This window comes from Haematobia irritans, chromosome 3, assembly GCF_050003625.1.
Source record: "Haematobia irritans isolate KBUSLIRL chromosome 3, ASM5000362v1, whole genome shotgun sequence".
Classification (NCBI taxonomy): Eukaryota; Metazoa; Arthropoda; class Insecta; order Diptera; family Muscidae; genus Haematobia; species Haematobia irritans.
The window spans coordinates 4,080,739-4,106,570 of NC_134399.1; the positions used below are offsets into that span (position 1 = coordinate 4,080,739).

General features: G+C 33.4%; 1 protein-coding gene and 1 long non-coding RNA gene across 5 annotated transcripts; both read right to left on the bottom strand.

The window, feature by feature from the left end:
* exd (PBX homeobox extradenticle) lies at nucleotides 1-24,504 on the bottom strand. Of its 4 annotated transcripts, none has more exons than XM_075298616.1 (6): nucleotides 24,355-24,504; nucleotides 20,415-20,742; nucleotides 5,870-6,016; nucleotides 5,615-5,786; nucleotides 2,528-2,786; nucleotides 1-2,168 (listed from the first exon to the last, which is right to left on the bottom strand). In XM_075298616.1, the coding sequence occupies exons 2-6, from the start codon at nucleotides 20,677-20,679 to the stop codon at nucleotides 1,881-1,883; spliced, it is 1,131 nt and encodes a 376-aa protein (XP_075154731.1). In that variant the 5' UTR covers nucleotides 20,680-20,742; nucleotides 24,355-24,504; the 3' UTR covers nucleotides 1-1,880. The 4 variants fall into 4 exon arrangements, with proteins under 4 accessions (XP_075154731.1, XP_075154728.1, XP_075154730.1 ...); XM_075298613.1 differs by having other exon boundaries at nucleotides 5,615-5,789; XM_075298615.1 differs by having other exon boundaries at nucleotides 5,615-5,789; nucleotides 24,265-24,407.
* A 690-nt stretch (nucleotides 24,505-25,194) lies between these two features.
* Nucleotides 25,195-25,570, bottom strand: LOC142228001 (uncharacterized). Its single transcript, XR_012720033.1, has 2 exons — nucleotides 25,465-25,570; nucleotides 25,195-25,408 (listed from the first exon to the last, which is right to left on the bottom strand). It is a non-coding gene; the product is annotated as an uncharacterized LOC142228001 (long non-coding RNA).
* Between the last annotated feature and the right edge of the window lie 262 nt (nucleotides 25,571-25,832).

Here is a 25,832-nt window from a genome sequence, read left to right on the forward strand (position 1 = left end):
TTTTTTTTATATTTTTTGCCACATTCTTTTTATTAAGTTTTCATTTTTTGTTGTTGTATGTATAGTATTTTTAAAATAATCATATTTTTAGTTCTTAATCAATTTCTTATTACGTTTTTATTTACTTATGTTTGTTTTATTTAATATTCAGGGATGACAGACACTAAGAAATACTTCAAACTGGGGTTTTTAGGGAATACTTCCGTTTCGGTTGTTATACTTTATGGTAAATTTTATTGTATTGAAATGATAAAACAAAAATAGATTAAAGTTATGGAACTGACAAAATTGGTTACTGGGAAGATTATGGGTTGAATTATTTTAAACTTAAACTCAATTATGAAATTGCCACTAGTCGCGCGTTTTGTTCGATGTTAGTAATATTACTAAAAAGAAATGATTTTTTGTTAGTTTATATATTCGTTTTCTCGTATACTTGATTTTGCTTTTTGTTAATTTTGTTAACATTAATTTACAACTTAAGTAGAACAAACTTAATATGGTTATCTGAAAGATTTTTAGGGCGGGAGTTTCTTATTTTACGGACTATTTTTTTTTTCGAGGATAGTAAAGTTCCCACAACAAACATTTGACAATTATTTGAATTCAAAACGCTTTCTAGTTATTGAATGCGTATTGCCCTCAAATATATTCCAATAGTTTGTCTTTATTAGGATTCTATGAATTTAGTTTGAAAGGAGCTGACAGAGGAGAATCCTTAGTTATATTTTTTTATACTAAAAAATATTGCATCAATATATTGTAGTTTGTATATATAGAAGTTTACCATTATTATGTATATTATTATTTTATTTCATTTGTTTTGTTTTTTTTTTGTATATTTTATACTTAGTTCAAGACTTGGTATACACTTTTATCGCTTTCTTTAAGATTTATTTTGAATTTATTGAGAATTGATCTCAGCTATTTGTTTCATATTTTCTTGTTATTCTTCAGTATACATTGAATGTAGTGTATAGGTGTGGGTATGGACTGGGTATCAAGGATTTGTGTATCAGTTTTTCTTTTGGAGCCTTCTCTTCGTTTCTAAATAAACGAATAGCCTTTCAACTATATTTAAGATATTTCTGTCAGAAGTGGTTCTTTGTTGGTTTTTGTATGTGGGATTTTTGTTGTTTCATTTATTTAAATTTAAATTTGCAAAAATGAAAATTAAATTTAATTTATTTCGTATACATTTGAAAAGTTTAACGTTTTCTGATTTTTGCTTTTTTTTCTCTCGTATAACTGTGTGTTTGTGTTGATGTTGTGAGTTGCTTTGATTTTATTTAATAGAATATAGCTCAAATTATTTTCGCTTTTAGTATACATACGGTTTCAAAAAATTTCAAGTATACTTGGTTGATTGGTTTTGGTTTTAGTTTTTCGTTTCGTTTTATGTTTCCTAAATCCTAAAATTTGTAAATACCAAAAATAAGTGGAAAATACATTACGTATATGCGGCCTTTACTTCTTATCTAATTGAAAAAATGTGAAACTGAAATTTCATGTAAAACAAATGAAGCCCAAACGAATTCGAAATTAGCAGTAAAAAAAAAGCAAAAATAAGAAAACTATTGCAGTTTTGGAAGGACAGCAAAGACAAAGAGTTTTGCCATACTTCCATTACACTTACATCCTAATTGCTATAAACTAAACCCAAATAAAAAATAAAAGGGAGGAAAAATAAAGAAACAATTTTTTTAAAAGAAAATAATACACCTACTAAAAAAGAATTACGACACTTTAGGAAAGTTCGAATTTTAAGTAAAGAAGTTTTAAAAAAATACTAAAAAACAAAGTGCGTTAGTTTAGAAATCTTGCGTTTGTGTGAGAACTCATTAAAGTACTCTCTAGTATTTGTTATCAAAATAACGTCCTCAAGGGCTAAGATCTTGATGCAGAGTTGGATCGTAGCCACCCATGCTATTGTCATACGGCTGTTGCTGATCGTAGCCACCCGAGCCCATAGAATAGCCCATCGAGTCTTGGGGAGGTGCTGGTGACATCATCGGTGTCGTTGTGCCGCTGGGAGGTCCTGCCATGGAATAGGGAGATGCACCGGCTGCCTTCTTAGCTGCATACAAATTGGCTTCCTCCTGGGCCTTGCCTATGTTCTTCTTATAACGAATACGTTTATTGCCAAACCAATTTGAAACTTGTGAGACCTATATGTATATGCAAAAAAGAAACACATCATTTTTAGATTCTTCACAAGACAACGATCGCATTCAACATTAAACTCTTGTAAGGATATCTTATTAACAAAAAGTTAATAAGATATCCTTGTTGTTGGCATGTTGGAAAAACACATCTCATTATATTATAATTGTAACATGATATTATTATATGGACGATAATTTCTTGTTATAATTATAATAGTGCATCTTTAGCGAACAGATGCAACTCAAGTCACTGCATTTCAAATATGCTTTCACGTCACTACGATGCTAAGCTAACTAGGTTAGCTTAGCATTGTACTGGCGATTTATTCCCTTTTTTGGTTTAGTACAAACACGACACTTACAGTTATGCCACATTTACGTGCCAATTCCTCTTTGGCCTCCTCGGATGGATAGGGATTACTCAAGTGACTATAGAAATACTCGTTGAGTATTTCTGATGCCTGTTTGCTAAAGTTACGACGTTTGCGACGTGCGTCTAGGAACCGAGAACGCAAAATCATGACGGCCTCACAGGTTGACTGTTTCAATTGCATTTGAATGGAACTGAATTTCTTGTGGATAATTTGTACCATACGCTCAATCTCTTTGGGAGTAATGGGCCTGAAATAACAAAAAAAGGAAAACTCAGCATTAGATACGGAAATTGTACACAAGGCATTTTTGTTCCAACGCGCAAACATCTATTTTTATAGGAACATATATTCCACATCCCAGTCTCATTAATGTTACAGAATATTTTGATTGAACTATCTTCATTTAATATTTATAATTTTATTTTTTTTTTTTTCGGTTGAAAGTACATCGGAATTTTCCACAAAATGGTGAGCGCAAATAAAAATTCCAGATTTTTATAAAATGTTTGAGAGTTTATCCCGAAAAATAATTGTAGCAGACTGATCAATTTATTATCCATCACTAGCCCCGGCATTTTATTTATTTATCCATTCATTCAGAGCCTATAATTCTAAGCCTATTTGGCCAAAAGAAAGTAATTACAATGGACTACTCACTAGATTTTCATACAATATTCAAATACAAAAATTCATAAAGTGTGTAAAAAAAAGACGTTGAATTATTATATTAAACAATAATTTTTCTAGCGACATACGGATACAACGGCAGAAAAACGACTGGTCTTTTGACTCAATCCACGAATTTAACTTTTAACTTTTGGCTTCCTCATAAAAACGAAAATGCTGATCACCCATGTCATGTGTCATCGATCGGAACAAATGGTTATCAGAAGGGGCAATGTCTGGCGGGTGGGTAGAACTTCTCATTTGAGTGTTTTCAAATAAGTTTTGGAACATGTAGTTCACCGTTATCTTGCTCCAAAATCACCGTGTCATGTCTGTCCAAATATTATAGGCTTTTACCGCGCATGAAATAAGGTCGAATGCGTATATCCCGAAATATACCATCTTTTGTCAATCCCGCATTGCTAATTTGCGCACCCAATATATTCTGTACTGTCCTCTTACGCACAGAGGTTAACATTTTGAGGTTCAAGTTCACTTAAGTGCTTGTGTTAAGGCTTTCGGGCTTGGATATAAGCAATAGAGATTTATAGTTGGAATGAATATATTTTTCTAAAATTATAATCAAATTAAAACTGGGAAGCTATAACTAATTTATTTTGGAAACATTCATTGTTTAAAAAAATCCCCCCACTCGTAACAGGTTGGATGATAAGTCTCCGGTCTGACACATAGATGGCGTCGCTAGTATTAAATGCATATTATTTTTATATAGTACCAACCTTCAAATGATTCGTGTCAAAATTTGACGTCTGTAAGTCAATTAGTTTGTGAGATAGAGTGTCTTTTGTGAAGCAACTTTTTTTTATTTTGAAAACAATGGAAAAAAGGAATTTCGTGTTTTGATAAAATACTGTTTTCTGAAGGGAAAAAATACGGTGGAAGCAAAAACTTGGCTTGATAATGAGTTTCCGGACTCTGTCCCAGGGAAATCAACAATAATTGATTGATATGCAAAATTCAAGCGTGGTGAAATGAGCACGGAGGACGGTGAACGCCCCAAAGAGGTGGTTACCGACGAAAACATCATAAAAAAATCCACAAAATGATTTTGAATGACCGTAAAATAAAGTTGATCGAGATAGCAGAGGCCTTAAAGATATCAAAGGAACGTGTTGGTCATATCATTCATCAATATTTGGATATGCGGAAGCTCTGTGCAAAATGGGTGCCGCGCGAGCTCATATTTGACCAAAAACAACAACGTGTTGATGATTCTGAGCGGTGTTTGCAGCTGTTAACTCGTAATACACCCGAGTTTTTCCGTCGATATGTGACAATGGATGAAACATGGCTCCATCACTACACTCCTGAGTCCAATCGACAGTCGGCTGAGTGGACAGCGACCGGTGAATCGTCTCCGAAGCGTGGAAAGACTTAAAAGTCCGCTGGCAAAGTAATGGCCTCTGATGCGCATGGAATAATTTTTATCGTTTGTCTTGAGAAGGGAAAAACCATCAACAGTGACTATTATATGGCGTTATTGGAGCGTTTGAAGGTCGAAATCGCGGCAAAACGGCCCCATATGAAGAAGAAAAAAGTGTTGTTCTACCAAGACAACGCACCGTGCCACAAGTCATTGAGAACGATGGCAAAAATTCATGAATTGGGCTTCGAATTGCTTCCCACACCCACCGTATTCTCCAGATCTGGCCCCAGCGACTTTTTCTTGTTCTCAGACCTCAAAAGGATGCTCGCAGGGAAAAAATTTGGCTGCAATGAAGAGGTGATGGCCGAAACTGAGGCCTATTTTGAGGCAAAACCGAAGGAGTACTACCAAAATGATATCAAACAATTGGAAGGTCGTTATAATCGTTGTATCGCTCTTGAAGGGAACCTATGTTGAAAAATAAAAAACGAATTTTGACAAAAAAAATGTGTTTTTCTTTGTTAGACCGTGGACTTATCAGCCAACCTGTTAAATGTAGTAGAAATTTCAAATATAAAAATTTCGGAATGCAAATTTCCTTTTTTACTATCTTATCAGTATTTTAAATTAATTTAAGGCGAAGGACTTTCGGCCAAACAACGCTATTGAGTTAATCAAAAGTTACTAGGAACTAGGAATTATTACTAGGAATTATAATTCGTAATATAATGAAATAATATGATAATTAATAATGTTTAATAATTATCAAATTTTAAATTATTAAATATGGTTGCCCAACTTTCTATGCGAATAAAAGTGAATTGGAGTTTCGAAAAGAGCTATTTAAAAAAGGAAAAAAGAAGCTGCGTAAATTCGATTTCTGTAAAAATGTAAAAATAAAAATAACTCAAATTTTCTAATATTAAGAAATCTCGCCTGTTCATAAACTATTTTTTGATTTTAAGAATATTATTTTTTATTTATTATTTCCACATTATACTGAAAACAAATTCTTTACTCACCTTGTACGACTTTGTTCACGCAACAGATTCATAACGTGTGTGGTGAATTCATTGCACGCTTGTTCATATTTCTCCAATTCTTGATGATAGATCTGCCGAATTTGTGCTAATTTGGCACGATAATCTGAATGCTCAATGGCATTGTCAGCGCCATCTATCGAGAGTGAAGAGCCTACTTTTGGGGGAAACACAAAAAGATATAGAAAAAAAGAATAAACGTACATCAGTAAAAACTTTCTGCACTAAGCAACTAACCTTGACTAGCTGCAGCCGCCGAAGCGGCAGCAGCACCACCTCCACCTTTTTCAGGGCCAGCAACACCCTCGGCGATAAGCATGTTGTCCAAACGCATCAATTGTGGATCTGGAGGTTCCTCCTCTTGGGTATTACGAATGGAGAGGACTGTAAGAAGAAATCACATCACAAATAAAGATTAGATCTCTAAAATTATCATAGTAAAAGCCTTAAAGACTATTCTTAGCTAGCACATCACAGATTGACCTATGGACTTATAAAGAAATACCAATTCATTTTTTTTTAATTTATGTTGTAAAGAAAAGTTATTTAGCTACTGTGTCAATATGTATTATGTATCAAGACAATGAATGGAATAGAATTTTTAAATGGATTTCCCCCTTAATTCAACTCTCTCAACACACCATAGTTCATACAATTCCCTACCATTCTATGCTTGTGTTTGCTTTATGCCCAAAACAACAGATCTATGGATGGATATGTATTATTAAATAGCAACAACACAACAAAAACAACATTATCAACATGGTATTCGAGTGCGGCATGGAGCAGAAGCGACGAAATGAAAATCATTTTCTTTCTTTGTTACAAAACATAGTATTGATGCTTTTGCTGGGAATCCGTTGTTGGTTTATACTTCCATTGTTGTTCTTGTCGTTGAGCTACTTCTAAGATTTTGTTATAGACTATCATAAAATTTTATTTGTGTACGAGAATGAAAACAAAATGAGCATTCGAAGGCAAAAATGCTAAAAGAAACAACAAAAACAACAGTAGCGGCATCAAATAGGAGCAAAGGGAGAAAACAACATTTCTAAAGATGACGCCAACTGTGGCAAATAATAAAGAACAAAAAAAATGAAACTCAGAACCCAACCAAAGGCATTAGTATCCACAACGTTCGAAAATCCAAACAACATCTCACTATGGGTTAGAATTTCACATCGGAAATAGAAGAAATTCACAATATTAAAATTTACGATTAGCACGCAGAGAACCGAATAAGCAAGTTTTGACCCAACTTGAAAAGTGCAGCTGACTCAACTCCTTCTTATAGAAAGTAACCCAACTAGAAAAATACAAATCCAGTTGACTTAACTCCCTCTTATAGAAAGCAGCGTATCTAACATGCGTCACATTTGCAGTATTATCGCTGTAATGTGCAAAGACGCACAAATCTATTTATTTATTTCAAATTTTACAAATTATATCTAGATCTTAGATTAAATCAACTAATTTAACTCTTAAGTTCACAGTTCTGTGTACAAAAACAGGCTAGCGACTGTGAATATGTGCATACTTCCAGGCGCCTGCAATAGTGTTGGACAAGTAATTTCAATTTTTTGTTAGGATGTTATAGATCATCCTTAATTTTTGGCATAAAGTAAGGAACTGGATATGAAAGAATATTCGCATTGACCATTTTGTTAATATTTGTGTCTTCCTTTGTCCCATAGTGCAATGTAAATGCCAAGTGAAATTCCACCAAGAGTTAAAGAATAAATGATGAACAAAAACACCAAAAAACGCCATAGCATCATAACCAGCAGCTAGCTAAGAATAAGAACTTTGTAGCAATTCTTAACTGCGTTTCGTATGGGTTGGCATTGGGATTCATTCATCGTTTACTTCCTCTAGTTTTGCCAAACTCACACACACACAAACAAACCAACAAAAAAAACAAAATAATGCCATGAGGACCCAAACAAAAAACCAACCACACAGCCAGGCACGCAGACCAGCAAACAACGAACGGCGACATAAATGTCTTGGGAATCACTTAAGTTTCACTGTGTTTTCCCACTTTAATCGAATAACTTTAATATGAATTAAGTGAGTGAACACAGTCGTGGGCTACAAACAAAAACAAAACGGATAATGTTTTTGTTTTCCAAATGAATCCTCAGCAATGAGGGCGACACTGTGGAGATTTGAATTGTGGTTGTTTTTTTTATCAACTTCTGTTTCAGGATTTTTGCAATTAAAGTAAATTAATCATATTGAAATTTATTGGCGAAAAGTTCCCAGTTGTTTCATAGTTCATTCTTATCTTCTTAAATAATAAAAACTTTATGTTAACACACCCTACAGAGGATTGTGACATTGTTGGCTTTAAGGACGAAGATGTAGCTTAAGAAAATTAAGTCGGAGCAGGATTAATGAGGCAGCAGCTGAACGGTCCATAGGATAAGCAGCTAAGTTAGAGCCTTAAATATGTCAATTGAAGTATCCGGGAGTATAGGGGGAAAATCTAATTCACTATCAGAAAATGTTTAAATTTTGATTTCAATTTAAATTTTCAAATGTTAAATTTAACTTCTAAAGAAGATGAGATTTTATCAGTCCTATACACATTCCGATTTACGGATTTTAGGTTAAAGTTAAAGTGGCGATTTAGTTTCAGGCTCACACTATTCAGTCCATAGTGATATTTACGGATTTTGGTTGATGCCATATATAATAAATTAAAATATTTCGAAAATAAAAAAATATGAACTTTGAATATTTTACTTTTTTGGACAAAAAATCTGCATTACGACAAGAAGAAATTAAATTATTATTCGCGAAATATAGAATTGAAAACTTGTCACGTGGTTATGCGTACAGAAATTCCCAAAAGTGGTAGTAGTATAATCACAAGATGTTTCCCATAAAGGATTCATAGTTTTCCAAAGCCACCATAGCAATATACATTGTTTTGTGACAACCTGCCTGTGGAACACTTGTTTACTTTCCTTTTCTTATGCTTCACGGCAAAAAAAAAAACGAATTTCCATAAAACACTCTGGGGAATTTTAGTTTTGCCAAATACGGACATTTCAATGCATTTTAAAGAAAGATTCCTCTAAAGCAAAATAACCCTGCGTCTCATACTAAAGCAGGCTGGGACAAACAACAACAAAACGACAGCAGCTAAAATAATCATAGTTGTATTACCAAGCAAACGGGGTGTGAGGATAGGAAATATGCCAAACCAAGCATAAGTAAAGGTATAATCCAAGTTATCTTATCAGTTTTAACCACCATCAGCTTCTCATTGCCCAAGACCAAAAAACCTACCCCCTTTTCAACATGTACCACTAACCATTTCAAGAGACAAACAAGTGTGAGGCGAAAAAGTATTGGATATAACTGTGCTGGTTCATTTGTACCACCTCAAAAGATACTCAACAAACAACGCACGTTCTTCAGTCTTGTGCAGCAGCACAAAAGTTGATTAGATTAAGAAAAGGAACTTTTTTTTGTCTTGCCTTGGCTATAAACGCATCAGCAAAACTCGATGATGTTAAGCCAAAGGAGAAGTGTATATATTTCCTACTTATGTAGGTATATGGTATTTGTTTGTGTGTGTGTGTGTGTTTGTGTTACACAAACATAGAATATCATGTACGGAAGTGGAATATTTAAAAAAACAGAAACACACGAATGTACACCGACACTTCTAGAATACAGATATTAAAATGCTGCTTCTGATGACTATGAAGTCACTTTTGTGTTCCATGTTTAAAAAACAGGAGCTTTAATGAAAACACTTTTGAATTAAATCCTTTGAGCACATAATATCCAGCATCCATCCATAGCATCTGTATTTATTAGAAATTAAGGGGTAAATTTGAAATTAATTCAATTTATACGGAGAATTGTAATTAATGCTGCCAGTAGGCCCATCATGCCACTTCAACACTTTTTGCTGTAGAAAATATCTTTGTTTAAATAAGGTAACATCTTGAAATTAATTCCAATGTATTTTTCTTGAAATGGTTCAGCATTCATCTACCAAGTATTAACAAAAGAGTGTATTAATTAGTATACGCTAAGGGAGATAGGTAAATTGGAAAATTTATTAAATTTTGATATTTATATTATTTATGCTTTATAACATTTTGTACGAATTTTTTATTTTTTTATTTATTATTTATTTTTTTACTCTTGAGTAGGATGAGGCTTTGTTAGTCAGCGGAATTCCTTGGCATTTGTACGATAGTAACTTTCTCCGATCATGAGTGTGCGTGAGTATAATTTCTCAAGTCGATCTTGGGTGGGGTTGAATCTTTTAACCATTCCCTTGCGGGAAAAAGGAGGCCGGTTACGGGATTGGAAATTAACTTCTCAAATAGTCCGGAGTTCTGAGTTACCAAAGTTTTTAATAGTCACAATTCCTTGGCGCGTGTACACGTGAGTAACTTTCTCCGATCGTGAGTAAGCTTGAGTAAAATTTTTCAAAATTTTCTCTTGCGTGAAAAAGGAGGCCGGTTACGGGATTGGAAGGTAACTTCTCATATAGTCCGGAGTCCTGAGTTACCAAAGTTCTTAATAGTCCCATGTACGATAGTAACTTTCTCCGATCGTCAGTAAAAATTTTCAACTTGTGATCTTGTGTGAGGTTGAATCTTTTAAAGATTTTCTTATGTAACGAGTGTGCATGAGTCCCACCATTAATATCGTGCGTGGATCCTATCTTAGCGTCCTATCATGCCTAAGATTTTGACGTGTGTGAAAAGCTAGGGAGCTGGTTAAGGGATTGCAATTGTAGGCCCGAAAGTTTCAGTGCTGGAACTGTAACCCCGAAGGTCTCAGTGGTGGTACTGAGGACCCTAAGATCTCAGTGGTGGAACTTTAATCCCGGAGGTCTCAGTGGTGGAAGGGTAGGCTCGAAGATCTCAGTGGTGGAAATGTATCCTCGAAAGCCTCAGTGCTGCAGATTTAGACACGTAGGTCTCAGTCGTGTAATTGTAGGCCCGGAAGTGTCAGTGGTGGAACTGTCAATCCGAAGATCTCTGTGGTGGAACTGTAACCCCGGAGGTCTCAGTGGTGCAATTTTAAGGGATTGGAAGGTAACTTCTCCAATAGTCCGGAACCATCAATTCAATGACCATAAACTCAGGAACTATTCACTGTTACAAAAGGGCTATATTTACTAACAACCGCTGGATTGCACAAAATGACAACATAGTAGGGAACATAGTGCCATAAGAATTACCTGGGGATGACTTCCAATCTACGAATCGGTTACGCCATCAATTTACATATATTTTGATGCGTTTTTGCATTATTGAGGATTTATTGCATTCCCCATGTTGTTTTAGGCTAGTATTTGATTATGAAATAAGGGCGTATTCGTGGGAATTTTTTTAAGTTTCTCTTGGAACATTATTTCACTTGGTGATGAGCTCAGAAATTTGCTCGATAATATTTTTATAGTTTAATTGAAATATTATTTTCTTTTATCTCATTTTTTCTCTCTTACATTTCACATCTCACATCTGTAAAAGTAAACAAACTAACTGAAACTTTCAATTAAATTACATATTAATCTTCAACAATTTTAATTAAACTGAAAATTTTTCTCTTATGAAAACTAATAAATTGTCCTTGTCCTTGCCCTAGTCGGCGTAAAGATGGTCAAATAACAGAAATTTTAGATTATCATGTTGTTGTTGGTGCGTGAATGAAGAAACCACAAAATGAATAGTATCAGAGTAACACCAATAATAGCATTACCAGCAGATGTTATAAAGTATTTAATAAGAACTACAAACAACAAGGAAAGACAACTTTTCTTTTGGCATAGAAGAAATGGTAACGCATGCAAACAATTTCACCAAGATTTCGGTGGTGTTGTGTTGAAAAAGTAGTCAAGGAACTAACAAGTGTAAATACCGGGTAAATGGGGTGGTCGAGTCTAATAAGCCTTGGGAGAATGGACTACCAAATTAATGTCCTTTATGTGTCTTTGTGTGGATAAACAAGTGTGTTCGTAACTCTATTTAAGTTTTAATGTGATTCACTCCCTCTACTATAGCTAGAGTGAGGCCGAAGACTATTAGGGTAAAGCCGAATACTTACAAAAATATTTGGTAGAACCAAAAGATTATAACTTTTCTAGCTTGTATTGTAGGATAAAGTTTGATATTTCATTTTTTAATTTGTTTGAAATTTTTTTCATTACAAAACGAAAATATTTTCAATGCTTTGGAAAAAGGTAAAGCGAAGTTGACAAAACTACAATCAGCTGATTACTAAAAAAAATACATCATAATGTCAAATAAACAAAAGTATTGTTGACCTATATCAATTATTTCTAGTAAAAAAATAGTTTTGATAATATACTTTGTAAAACAACTCTAATCGAAATGGGACTAAAGGCAATAAGGAATGATTTTGTAATACTTGAGTAGTTATATCATAAAATTCATTGACAATTTCGCAATTTAAAATATTCGTTGACAATAGCAGAGATCTACAGAATTTGGTTATTAAATTTTCTTCGGCCATGGATAAATTCAAACCGTTTGCCAACTACAATCGGTTGAGCCCTATTAGCCCACCATCTAATCCCATGTAAACCACACTGCTTCATCCCTCATTTATTAGAAGACACAATGTGCCACAAATGACACCACCAATAATACTACGCCTAGATTGGGTTGAAATGAAATCAAATACAGTAGAGATAGGAAATCAACGACAATTACTTGCATTCTTGGAGACACAATGTTGTGTAAAATGTTAACATATTATGAGCTATAAATCACTTTTATGGTAATACAAAGAGGCTATAAAGAATTTCCCAGGCAGGAAGAAAAAATATTGAAATAAATGTAACGCTGCTAAGAAAGAAAACTATTTTTTGAAATGATATAAAAACAGAAAGTGCTTAAGTTTTATTTAAACCTCCCCAGCGCCTAAAAGTAATGTCACATAGAATGGCTATCATTAGAATTTATGACATTGAATTGTATGGCAAATCGAATCAAAAGCCTTTACCCTTTCAATGAAAACAAAACATGAAAAAATCATTGAAAACAAAATGCAGACAACCGACAGGCAGGCAATCACACACTTTTTTTCCTCCAAAAAAAAAAACAAATACAACCTTTGACATTATTTCCCTTATTTTTTCTTAAAAGAAACAGCTGCATATCCCCTTCCATTAACTATGGCTATACATCCATCCATCCATCCACCTACAATGTATTATCAACAACAACAAAGCTATTTGCTCCTCTCGTTTGTTGTTGTTCCCAGGGTCCTTTTGGATAATACCACCGTTGGTTCGCATAGCAAAAATCATTTGACTGCCTAATGAAGCATTTTAATGTTATCAATGTAAAAAAAAAGTAAACACACGCAAAAAAGGGGAAAACTACAACCCATCACCAGTGCAGCTGTTGATGTGGGTGGATATGGAGGAAAATGTTTTAAGGAATGAGACCAAAACTCATCCTAGTCCTCCTCTTTACCGTCATTGTGTTGTAAAATGAAATCCTTTATATTTTCTTGACGAGCAATTGCTCTCTTGTTACGTATCATAAACTTGAACAACCTTTTACTTAAAAAAAGGAAAGGAAATGGCAACCAACAGCCAAATCGACAACAATATCCAAATTTACATACATATTGGAATCTGAAAATTGTAAGCTCAAATGACGATGAAAGCCATTGAGTGTGGCACAAGCAGCCAAGCAAGCGAGTAAACAAGCTGCCAACTTGGCTCAGTCGTCCGTTGATGTTATGGTTCTTTCTACTAAACAAGAAATGTTTCCCGCCGTACATATTATTTGTGGGAGATGTGGTGATAAAGAATAAAAATTTACATAAGAAACCTTTTGGCATTTTCCCGCATTTATACAGGGTGTCGCAAAAGGTATCAACCAAAACTACTAGCAAATAGTAACAAATCAGAGTAGACTATTTAAAGTACAAATTTATATTAACCAGAAACTGTGGCCTACAATAGCTAAATTGGATTGTTTTTGTCAAAAATCGGCTAGTTTAAGTAAAAATTTACAATAGCCATAAAGTGGCATAAATACATAATTTTTCCACACCTTATGTATTATTGTATACCCATATTGTATGAAAATGTAGAGAGTAGTCCATTGTAATTACTTTATTTGGTCAAACAGACTTATATGTTCTGAATCAATAAATATAGTGGATAGCGGATATAAGAAACTCAGTAAAATAAATTTTTTGTTTCTTTTATACGTTTTTTTTTCTAATAGGCAATTATTTTTCAAAAGAAAAAGAGGGAATGGAGTTTTTAATGACTTTCTTATATGCATAATTTTCTTATATGAGATGTGCTTATATCCGTTACCTAAATAGATAAACTGGATTTTTAATCAAAAATTGGCATATTAGAGTAAAATTGACACCACTTGGAATGCAATCCCTCGAAGTAATTTAATCTTGTCAGAATTCTTCAACACACTTTGCTGTCTATTAGTGTCCGTCATGAAAGGAACTATGAATAGAGTAGTATCCTGTTGTTGTATTATTGTTAGTATATTAATGTTAGAAATAAGAGAATTGTTTTGAGTATTATTTAGTTTGTTGTTTTAAGTAACTGTATAAGGCCTTTGTAAGGCTTAGTTACATATGAAAATAAATAAATAAAATTAAATAAAGAATACCCCAATATAAAAAATAAAAAAAATTATATAAATTAATTCCAAAAAATGTAAAAGAAAATACTAAAGTTGTATGAAAAATTCCCTCAATAATAAGTAAATTGATTGATGTGAAATTGAAACTTATGAGTAATAAATGAAGTCAGGCCCATATTCTCTAATCTGTTAAAATTTCCCCCAAAAAGTATATATGGCTCATGAAGCTAATTAGCTTAAAAAAATTGACAGCCTTCGAAGGGCGTTTAAAATTTTTTTATTGAAAAGATCCGAATTAGGCTAACATGAACCATAGCTGTAATCATAAAATTTTAGTTTAGCCTCGTAGTACTTAGAAAATTATTTCTTTGTTTTCATTTGGGGCTTTATTTCACAAAGACATGAAGGAATATGGTTGTTGTGTCTGTTTGCGGCTCTATTTAACTTTCCCTGTGGGGCCTTATTTCATTGGGAACCTATCATGTAATTTTACCGCGTAATTATACTTGAAATACTATTTACTCTTTGGGTTGTCTCTGGGAAATGCCACTGTAAAGTTTGTTTGGGTTAGCTGGTAGCCCGATGTATCAGGCTCACTTAGACTATTCAGTACATAGTGATACCACATTAGGTTAGGTTAGGTTAGGTTAGGTGGCAGCCTATTCAGTCCATTGTGATACCACATGGGTGAACTTCTCTCTTATCACTGAGTGCTGCCCGATTCCATGTTAATCTCAATGACAAGGGACCTGCTTTTTATAGCCGAGTCCGAACAACGTTCCACATTGCAGTGAAACCACTTAGAGAAGCTTTGAAACCCTCAGAAATGTCACCAGCATTACTGAGGTGGGATAATCCACCGCTGAAAACCTTTTTGGTGTTCGGTCGAAGCAGGAATAGAACCCACGACCTTGTATATGCAAGACGGGCATGCTAACCATTGCACCACGGTGGCTCCCACTGTTAGTCGGCTCAGTCATCCGAACGTTGAATTCTGGTTAACATTTTTATAATATTTTTGATCATGTACCTCAAAAAAGTTTTTCCAAATTTTTTTACGCACGATACAAAAATCGCGTGTGGAATGAAAATATTATTCTGAAAGCATCCCGAAAAGTTTATGGGACCAATTTTAAAATAAAAATTGAATTTTACAATATTTCAATCTATAGGAAAGGCTGAATATATTTGGACCTAATTGAACCCGAAATTTTTACTAGCATTGTTAAAAAATTGCTTAAATCGAGATGAGTATAGATTGACAATTGTTGAAAATTCTTAACGTTTATAACATTATGGACTTTAAAGTTTTTATAAAAATATAATCTACCTTTATAAAAATATTTTATGTCTCAATCCAATTGAATTGTATTTTAAGTTTTATGGAAACTACAAGAAATTATTTATTTATTTATTCATTCAGAGCATGTAATTCTAAGCCTATTTGGCCAAAACAAAGCAATTACAATGGACTACTCTCTAATTCTTTTATTGATAATGCCATTTTAAATAAAATAAATCGAATAGAATAACATGATACAATATTAAATTGAATAAATGAAAAAAACAAACATTCTTGAAATTTAATACTGCCATTGATTGTTATTTGTACAAATTATATTAATATTATGGCGTGTTTATTTTGAACAAATTTGATAACAAATTCAGTTAGAATAGTACATTGTAATTCGCTAAATCAGCCTATTAAAGGCTTTGCTTTGCTTAAAAATGGGAATAAAAAAATAAATAAATTTATTGCCCATTTTGCACAGCAAACAACTAACAATATTTTCTCGCCATAGTAAATTGATATCTCACCATAGTAAAAAGTTTCGGTTTCAAACAGACTCTGTGTTTATGATTTTAGTTTAACATTTCAAAATTTCGTTACCCCATTTTACGTTCCGTTTATTCATTTGAAATCAAATTGTTTTCGGGTGAGTACTTTCGGCTCACCATTTATAATTGGTATATCATTGTTACAGATATTCAGACGTATTTGCCGTTTTGTATGAACTGTTCATATCAAGAAATTTTCTCAGAATACTCAGAGACACTATAGTCAAGAACAGCAAATGAATCGTGCGCCTCTTTTTCTTCCTCTAGAGTCTTTCTCCAGTGAAATGAGTTAGTCCCTGGTTAAGCCCAAATGGTTTGCATTTGCTTAAAATATACAAATGATATTGAAAAGCCGGTTTAGAATACACAGTTGTCTGGGCTTGCTGGCTAAATGAGTTGACTGAGTGACGATTGACTTGTCTGTATGCCAAGCAAAGGCAACCGTATTATACTCAATGGCCGGCGATGACTAAAAAAATGACGTTGTATTATCCAATGCCAGCTTAAAATGGAATGGAAAGATAATAAAATTTTATAAAATATGGAAATTAATTACGATTAAATGCATAAATTTTCACACACCACACCAGTATTAAGAGAACAACTGACATTAAGTATAAATTATGCTCCATTAAGACACTCAATCCATTCAATCAGCCAGCAATAGTACTTCGCGCAACATCTTCAAATGCCAAAAAAAAAGAAAAGTTGCATATCCTAATAGACTATTTATTATCAAATGGAGTATTTATTTATTATCAAATCATTATAAGAATATATGCAGAATAGAAACACATTCATGCTTAACCACTATGAAAGTGAAATGTTTAGCAAACTGTTGCCTTGCCATCCACATAAACAAACTATTAATCTTATAAGGTTAGTAGTTTACATATTTCCCCTTAGCACAATACAAAAAGAATCTCAGAAACCCATTTATCAACATGTAAACAAATGGGAGAAGATATTTTCTCCATCTTTTTCTTGGCACAATTGCAATGTTTTGTTTTTTTTTTTCATGGTTCTTGTTGCGTTCAGAAGGAACTTGTTGCGTTCTTGTTTACTGTGAAAATTCAGAAACTCAGGTAAACACAATAACCCACCCTCCTTCTCTCATATAATAACCAAAATAAAATATTTTATCTTTGGCAAATATTTAATTAATTTGTATTTAATGTGAAAACAACAGCAACACAACAAAAGCGGCTGATTCTTTTTAAAATACCAACCAAAGCAATGAGCCAACAATTTAATTAGTTGCCGACTTATTTTTATCAGTTTGTTTTTGCGGGTGTAATGATGGCTATCTTAATAGCATGGAAGGTGGGTATTAATGATTACAATCACACTGTTGTCTACAAATTAAATAGAAAATTTTGTATTCCTACAGAGAATTCATTTGGAAGAGTTGTTTGCATTTAACAGCAGCAAACACTCTCCTAATGATATTGTCCCGATAAAGATATTAATCAAACATACAATGCAACCAGCAGCAAGATATAGAGACAATAAAACCTGATAGGCATACATTTTTTTCTTACCCATTAAGCTATTGAAATTCAATCTTAACCACATAATAAATTACAAATAGAAAATGTAAACACAAAATACATTGTTGTTCTTGGAAGAATATAATATTGATATAGAGGAATTTTTAGATAGAAAACCTGGACAAAAGTTACATATCTAGGGAATGGAAAGGGAAAGTATTCTACAGAGAAAATCATCAGAAATGATCCAAATAATTATGCTCAAGGACATAATATTGCTAGCAGACTATTAAATTACAAAGAAAGCTGGACATTTAAGGTCTATATGGAAGAAAGACCGAATTAAGCCTGGTAATGGCAGCACGGAAAAGAAGGTGAAAAACCTCAAGGTGAAAAACCTCAAGCGGTATGGTTTGATTACATTGTGAAATAAAGCCTAAATATGAAACAAGATCTAATGCTAAGGATTGTCGACAAATACTTTTTTGAAAATATACTAAAACTAGATCTCTAATTAAATTAGGACATGGACTTAAAAATTATTAAGCGAGGCTAAAAGAAAATTGTACGTTTCCTTGTTGGGTTCATGTTAGCCCACATTGGACCCTGTCCATAGAAGAACACTTGAGGGTTATTTTATAAAACATTGGGGTGTTTTTTCACATTATTGGGGTCTATTTCATTTTCCATATCATTTTTCCAGGTCTGTATTAAGCTTGCATTATCGCGCTAAAATAGCTATTTTCCACTATTATATTTCTCTAATAATTCATTTTAATGAAAAAGTACTTTCTCAATTATTGCTTTGGATTATTCTCCACCAAGTTATAATAAAATTAGATAAAAAAATAAGTTATAATTTTATTTTGCTTTTACAGATCTTTTTTCGATTTTAGCGGCTAAACTCCAACTTAATACAAGGTCGTGGTATTATAAGAATGAGATTTTTCCCCCTTTGATGTATTATTTTGTTGTGGGAGCCACCGTGGTGCAATGGTTAGCATGTCGTGGGTTCGATTCCTGCTTCGACCGAACACCAAAAAGTTTTTCAGCGGTCGATTATCCCACCTCAGTAATGCTGGTGACATTTCTGAGGGTTTCAAAGCTTCTCTGAGTGGTTTCACTGCAATGTGGAACGCCGTTCGGACTCGGCTATAAAAAGAAGATCCCTTGCCATTGAGCTTAACATGGAATCGGGCAGCATCGGTGATAAGAGAGAAGTTCACCAATGTGGTATCACAATGGGCTGAATAGTCTAAGTGAGCCTGATACATCGGGCTGCCACCTAACTTAACCTAACCTATTATTTTGTTGTTAAAACCCATGAAGTCGTGCAAGAAATCAAGAGCGCTCAAACAAAAAACGCCTATTTTGATAGGAAATTTGAAGCACTGATAATTCCCAATATCCAATCGTAGATTACACCGGATCCTATGAAATTTACCCAGATTAGATTGCAAGATCTGCAATCTAACCTTAAATGACACAAGTTCTGAGAATAGAAAAAGGAATCATATAAAATACTCAGATGCTTAAACTACAATAAGACCAAGAACTCGATGTTCTTCAACTCGAAAACAACCATAGACCGCTGCAAATCTCTCAGCTATATGACTGGGCATTTTACTATTCATGTAATATCCCATAGCAAAAATATGAGGATTATGAGTTACTCTATTCTTTCTGTTATTATGGATACCTGCTATCTCATATTATACCAAAATATAATATCCTATTACTCTAAATCGTACGATAAGCAATTCGAAAGAAAAAGAGAAATGTTTAAAATTTTTAAAAAACGTTTTTAATTTGTTTTTTTTTTTCTTGACATATATTGTGTACGTTATACTCCTACTCGTTCTCTACAGCTTTCGAAATAGAAGAACCAACATCTATTTTCTTTCGTTGGAGTCTTTCGTACGAGATAGGGGAACAGATCATAAGGCAATGCAAGTAGAAAATGGGCCACACAATCATACGAGTTTACATACAAATTCAAGCAAATAATATTCCTCAAAAATTATATAGCGAAAATTTTGTTCTTCAATGTTGTCATTTCGATTTTCCCGTTAAAAGGGAATTAGTAAATTTTGGTTCGAACTTGATTCAATTTGGTAAAGGTGGAATTTTGGAATGATGACGAATGGTATCGAATTTGTAAAAAACCCAAAATATTAAATACAGCTCCCATAGTTAATAAAAATATTAGCCATCTCATTTGTTCTGGAGGAACTGATCAAGTTTAGATATTGATCCTCTATATATATACAAATTAAAATTAAAAATTAATTTAAAAAAATCGGCCACGACACAAGTTCCACAGGTTTATATATCAGTCTTCTTAAAAATATAGAGGCATACTAATTAAGTAGCTTTAAATTAGCATATATTCGACTTAGCTTTTTCTTTTCCCTTCATTATTATTATTTCCTTTCATGTTTTTATTTTGTAATAGCTTTCAATTCAAAGTAAATAATATTGAATTTAATAATTTATTGTTTTGCCTTAAGGCCGATACTATGTTCGGTTTTCGCGTTGCATGTTTCGAGGTTACTTCCTTCAAATAGTTGGATTGGAAGCAAATAATTTAAGTCAATTTGTGCATACATTCTTTTTCATCTAGATTTCCTCAATATTTAACAGAAATAGGTTGATTTTCATTTATAAGTATAATTTTTTTTTTAAGTAATAACGAAAATAATGTGATTTTAACTTGAAAACAGATCATAGTACCGGCCTTTAGTTGTAAATGTTTTTATCTTCAAGTTCCCCACATTATAGTAATAATTCACACAACAAAAACACCAATTAACAATAACTTACCGGTTTTTTCCTTTATTTCACATAACACTGAAAACAAAGCCGGCTTCATGCGATGACAATTTAATGTATGTTTTCGAGCTTGTGCCTCATCTAATGATTGCTCCGAAATGCTCATTATCTGTTGTAAAATTTCACCAATATCCTTTTGTTTGCGTACTTCATTTTCATTGCCTGGATTTTGACCATCATCTTGGCCAGGCATACCATAACCTTGTGGGGCCATCATACCACCCGTATGGGCCATCATACGATTGGGATCCTCCATGTTAGTGCTGTTGTTCACTTAATCACGGTGATATCGATAAACGGGGACAACAGCAAAACACGGCTGAAATGGAGGATAAAAACAAATTTACATTTGCCACAAAATTATTGCGAATTTTATATATAATAGACGCATCAAAGCAATATTTTAAGTGCGATGTAATTCATTAATTATGATGGGGTTGATGATATGTGATTGCTATCTTCAATTGCATTTAAATGGTCTTTTTGTTGGAATAGAATTTATGAAATATATAGAAAAGCACACGCACTCATTCACACAATAAACGTTCACACGAGCAGCACACGTCCAAACCCGTCAATGGCACAAAATAAACTGTGGTTGATGACAAAAACTCTATACGGCCAGGCAGGAGCAACACAAAACCCAATCGCTAGCGCAAATCAACAAACAGTGGAGCGCCTAACAAACACACAACTTACATGCATACTGATACACAGATGCCAATGTGAGAGAGCATTACCAAAGCAGCCCTCAAGAGAGTTGTGATACAAAGAGCTTAATACAAATCTTCCCAATGTTGGGTAGCATAGCCTGATTTCCTTCTACAGTTCTAAATGCCTACAACAGGTCGATATTTGAAGGTTGACTTTTCTGGATAGTTTTAGACAATACTTTCAGGGTTTTGTTAAAGGATGTAAAATGATATTCTCTTATGTATCTCTCACAAACATACGACTGGCACAACCACCCTCCTATCCTACCTGCTCGATGCTGTTGTTAAGTTGTAAACTTAAATCCCTCTGCCAAAGATTAACTAACTAATCTCGATGCTGTTAATGTTAAGGTCATGTTCGACATTTATGTTTATTGTAAATCTAAAGGATTTGCTTACACAGGAAAATGTGCCATATCATTTTTGCCTATTGTGCGTTAGCTGTTTGGTCATGTAGCATATATGCTTCATATGAGGATGACGCGTGTCTTTTGACACTTAAAAGGAGGCCTAGATCATCTGGGTTTATCTCTGCGCATAATTTCAAGTGGTCATAATAATTATTAAAAACAAAAAAGAGAAAGCAACTTTCTCTTCAAGAAGTAACCTTGAATGCAAATGTTTGGGAATCATATTTTTGACCTATGGGAACATTCGAATAGAAGCAATTACAATATGAGAACATAGAAAAGTCTAGGGGAAATCTATTCTAGGGAGGCATATATTCCTCACGAGCCTACATAAGGAAAACTGAGAAATGTACATTTGTCCATTTATTTGTGGTTGTCAAAACGTAATTCTTTGCCGATCTTCAACTATTTTTTTTTTATTTAAGTTTCATCAATCAACAAAATATATCCATATTAAATTCGAAAATCAAAACTATACTCGAAAAAAATAATTGATTTCTTAATGAATATTGAATTAATTTAATTTATTGGTTCAATTAAAAATTTAGTTGATTTTGGCCAACTTCAATTTTTGAATCTGAAATATTTTGGTGATATTTTTTTCTTTGTATGCTGGTAGTACAATTAATAAAATTACAATTTTTGAGAGTAGGAGAAGAGACTGTAAAACTACACAAGAAAAATATAAAAGAAACTAAGTTTCTTTTATATTAAAGTCATTATTTTAAAGCGGGTTTTACTAAAGCAGTCCTATCTATTTTATTTATGTAGAATTGTACATTAGAAGTTTTTAATTGAATCAAATAAAATAAAATTAATATGCCTTAGAAATGAATTATATTTTTAATTAAATATATTTTTATGTTATGATGGCAAATGTTCGATGGGAGAATTGCAAGGGTTGTAACGACACCATGCAAATATGGACCCAATTAAACTTAAACCGCACACTAGATATGCTAGTGTTCTCGAGACGTCAGATATCACTCCTGATATCTGCTATAACGGGTCGCTGCATGATAGTCGACTTTGCAAAAACTATTGTCGCGAAGTATAATGACTATTGTATGAGCTGTCATGATGCGGAGGAAAGGGAATCAATTAAAAACCTCTTGTGTGAGTATCCTGCATTTTGTGTAAAGCGTAAGCAAATTTTAGGGTCATATAGCTTTAGATTACTGGCGGACCTGGAAAACGTTAACTTAAGCAGTCTACTAATGTTTTTGGAACAATCTGGTTGGCTCAACAGAAGAAAATAATCGAGAAGGTTCAGCGGTTAAAATTCTTCCAAAGGATTATTTTATTATTTTACCTCACTAACTTCAAAATTTAAATTGTATATTAACAGGAAATGACGATTTCTACAAAAAGCGAGAACTTCCAATATAGTATCACAATGAACATTTATAACATAGTTAATGGCTGCATAAAAGTAACCTAACACAAAAATTATGATTTTCGAACATAGTCTTAACAAGCTCCCCCGTGAAACATTTTACAAAAAGCCGCCTCAGTAGGCACAAAAAAATCTACTTCAGAATAGAGTTATTATTCCATATGGTTATTGCTGAAATTACAGAATAGACCATAAGGTGATGTTTGCTCTGTTCTTCAAAAAATATTTTTTTAGAGTAGTTCGTTATATGCAATCTCTTAGACGATTCGATCATATATCTGCGTTTGCTAAACATTTTCTGGGGTGTTCATTCTGGCGGTATATACATCCGTTGTATAATTCTTTGTTACTTTATTTGGCTAAACAGGCTTAGAATTACATGCTCTGAATGAATAATAAATAAAATAAATGAAATATCCCTCGTTGGAAGGGAATACCAAAACACCCAGAATTTCGCCCATCTATCAAACTGTGAAAAATCTACCATTCTATCCATGGCTGTCCGGTCCGAATATTAGATGTTCGCTAATAGGTATCCGAAAAAAAAACATACATTATTCGTTTTCAATGAAAGCTAACCATAACATGATTTTAGCACCCCTGGTGACAAATCGTCATTGCGGACGATTCCCATCATAGCGTTGGGGCAAAAGGGGTATTCCACTACCCGAGGTATCCCAATCAGACACTTGATTTAATATTAGATTTTATTTACCTTTTAAGCAGGTGATTCATATCTTTAAGAGAATCATGTTATCTTACTTAAACAGTTTACAGTTTTTCCTATGCCCAAAAAAGTCACGCCCTCATTTTGGTAAAAGCCTTCCTATAACGAATTACAGATCTAGACCCAAAGAGCTCCCATAAAAATCAGTTCATCATCCAATTTCGAAAAATGCCGCCGCAAAAAAGTAAACAAAATGAACCACCTCAAAATATAAACAAATCATATAAAAGCAATTAAAACTCGCAAAGACCATAAACCAGAAAATATGTCGCAATAAAACATACACACAATCAGACCCCAAACCAAATTGAGAATGGGAGCCATAAGAAGTAAACCCCCACATAATAAACAGTCGGTCGACTTGTAAACACACAACTGAAACAAGAGCCCGAATATTCAGAAATATAAAACAATACAACATTTTCCGACCAGATCAAAGATATTATATTTCCATAAGAGAAATGTATGGTCTTTGTTTAGTCCAAGTTTCATCTGGCCGTTGAAAATATTGTCTTTTGTTGAATACAGAAAAAAATACACCACCATCAGAGTTTACAATCATGAGGTTGATATATTTTTTCAGTGCTTGCCGTACATTTATTTGACAAATTTCACACACACTTGAGAGAGTACACTCTCATTAATCCATTGCAATGATTTATTTAATAATTTATTTTATAATTACCACAAATTTCTTTGATTTTAGTCTTAAAAACGCGTCAATGTATTTCTTTTGTAGCTCTTTTCTCTTTTTTCTGTATCTCTTTCTTCGTTAAATACAAATATGGCGACAAAATCTACTTAACGAATAAAGTGGAACCATCTCTGTTTTTGTAACCTAAATTACATTATTTGCGTTCGGCGGATACATTTTAAGATGAGAAGATTTATACGGCGTTCTAAAGTAAGTTTTGGGATGTAAACTATATCCCAATTATGTGCCTTGCAGACTATAAGTTTATCCGGAGACAGTGGTCGTGTCGATTTTAAGTTAAATGCGAAGGCATAATCGATACTGCTGCATGTTTATGGGATCGATAACACATTTACCGATTATTTAGTCATCGCCGACAAGTCGTATCGATCCGACACACTGTAGGATTCTTTACAAACACCGACATTCCGTCCGGAATAACTAATAATCTGTAAAGCGCATTACAGCTTGGAATTTTTATTGTTTGACCACACTGTTAGATTCTTTACAAATACAGACATTTCTTCTAGATAATTGTATACTCTGAACGCATAAGCTTTACATTAACTGATAATACCCTGCCAACATTTTTTGAATTTGGGGACTCTTTTGAGAATCCCCACTACGTCGAAAACAATCATATACGACATCAAAAACTCGTCGGAAAAGCGCCGTCACTATTGAGAAGTTGTACCACGCCAAGTTACTACAAAAATGTTTCGCATGAGTGCAATTATTAGGTGCCTTTATAGATCAATTTAGAACGACGCCAATAAGGGACCCTCCAAACAATCAGAAAAAGTGAATTTTAAGATAGTTGTAAAAGAATCATTGTGGTCGAGTAAAACACGTTTGTTTAGACATTTATTAATTTGATTAAACATTTACAAATTCTTAAAAATATAACATTTATACCACTATCACATTACATTTAACATAATTTTTGGCATTAATGATGATGTTGAGTTACAAGTAGCGAGTTACATGTTGCTGCGTCTATCAACCAGTGTTTTTATTCCATGGAGGCAGCGTGTCTGTAAAATATCTGAAAACAGTCACTTTATTCCACTTGGAAAATCACCAAATTGTTCACCAATATACCTTTCACAATTTTAAGCGTATAATCTATGTTTTCAGAACTTTATTTTCGTTTTTATTTAATTAAAATATAACAAGCTGGTTGCGCTTGGCGTTTCACAAAAAAATGGATTTTTAAACAGTAGGGATGGCAAATTACTTGTATGTACTTTTTGATGTACCTTTTCATGATGTTTGAAGTGACATTTACGAGTCTGTGGTAACGATGAGGTTGAAATGGAACTTTGAAATGCTGGCAGGGTAACGACTTAAAATAACGTTTCGCTATCAAAAAAGACAACTAATAAACGTTCGCTTTCAAAATACGACATATGAGCTTTACAGAATATCAGTTATTCCGGACGGAATGTCGGTGTTTGTAAAGAATCTTA

Bases quoted from the DNA above. Each gene is read 5' to 3' on its own strand.
- exd (XM_075298613.1), bottom strand. From the start codon at position 20,679: ATGGAGGATCCCAATCGTATGATGGCCCATACGGGTGGTATGATGGCC. The intron at 6,017-20,414 runs GTAAGTTATTGT...TTCTTCTTACAG, and splicing joins TGAAATAAAGGAAAAAACCG to TCCTCTCCATTCGTAATACC. The intron at 2,787-5,614 runs GTGAGTAAAGAA...TTGTTATTTCAG, and splicing joins CGTGAACAAAGTCGTACAAG to GCCCATTACTCCCAAAGAGA.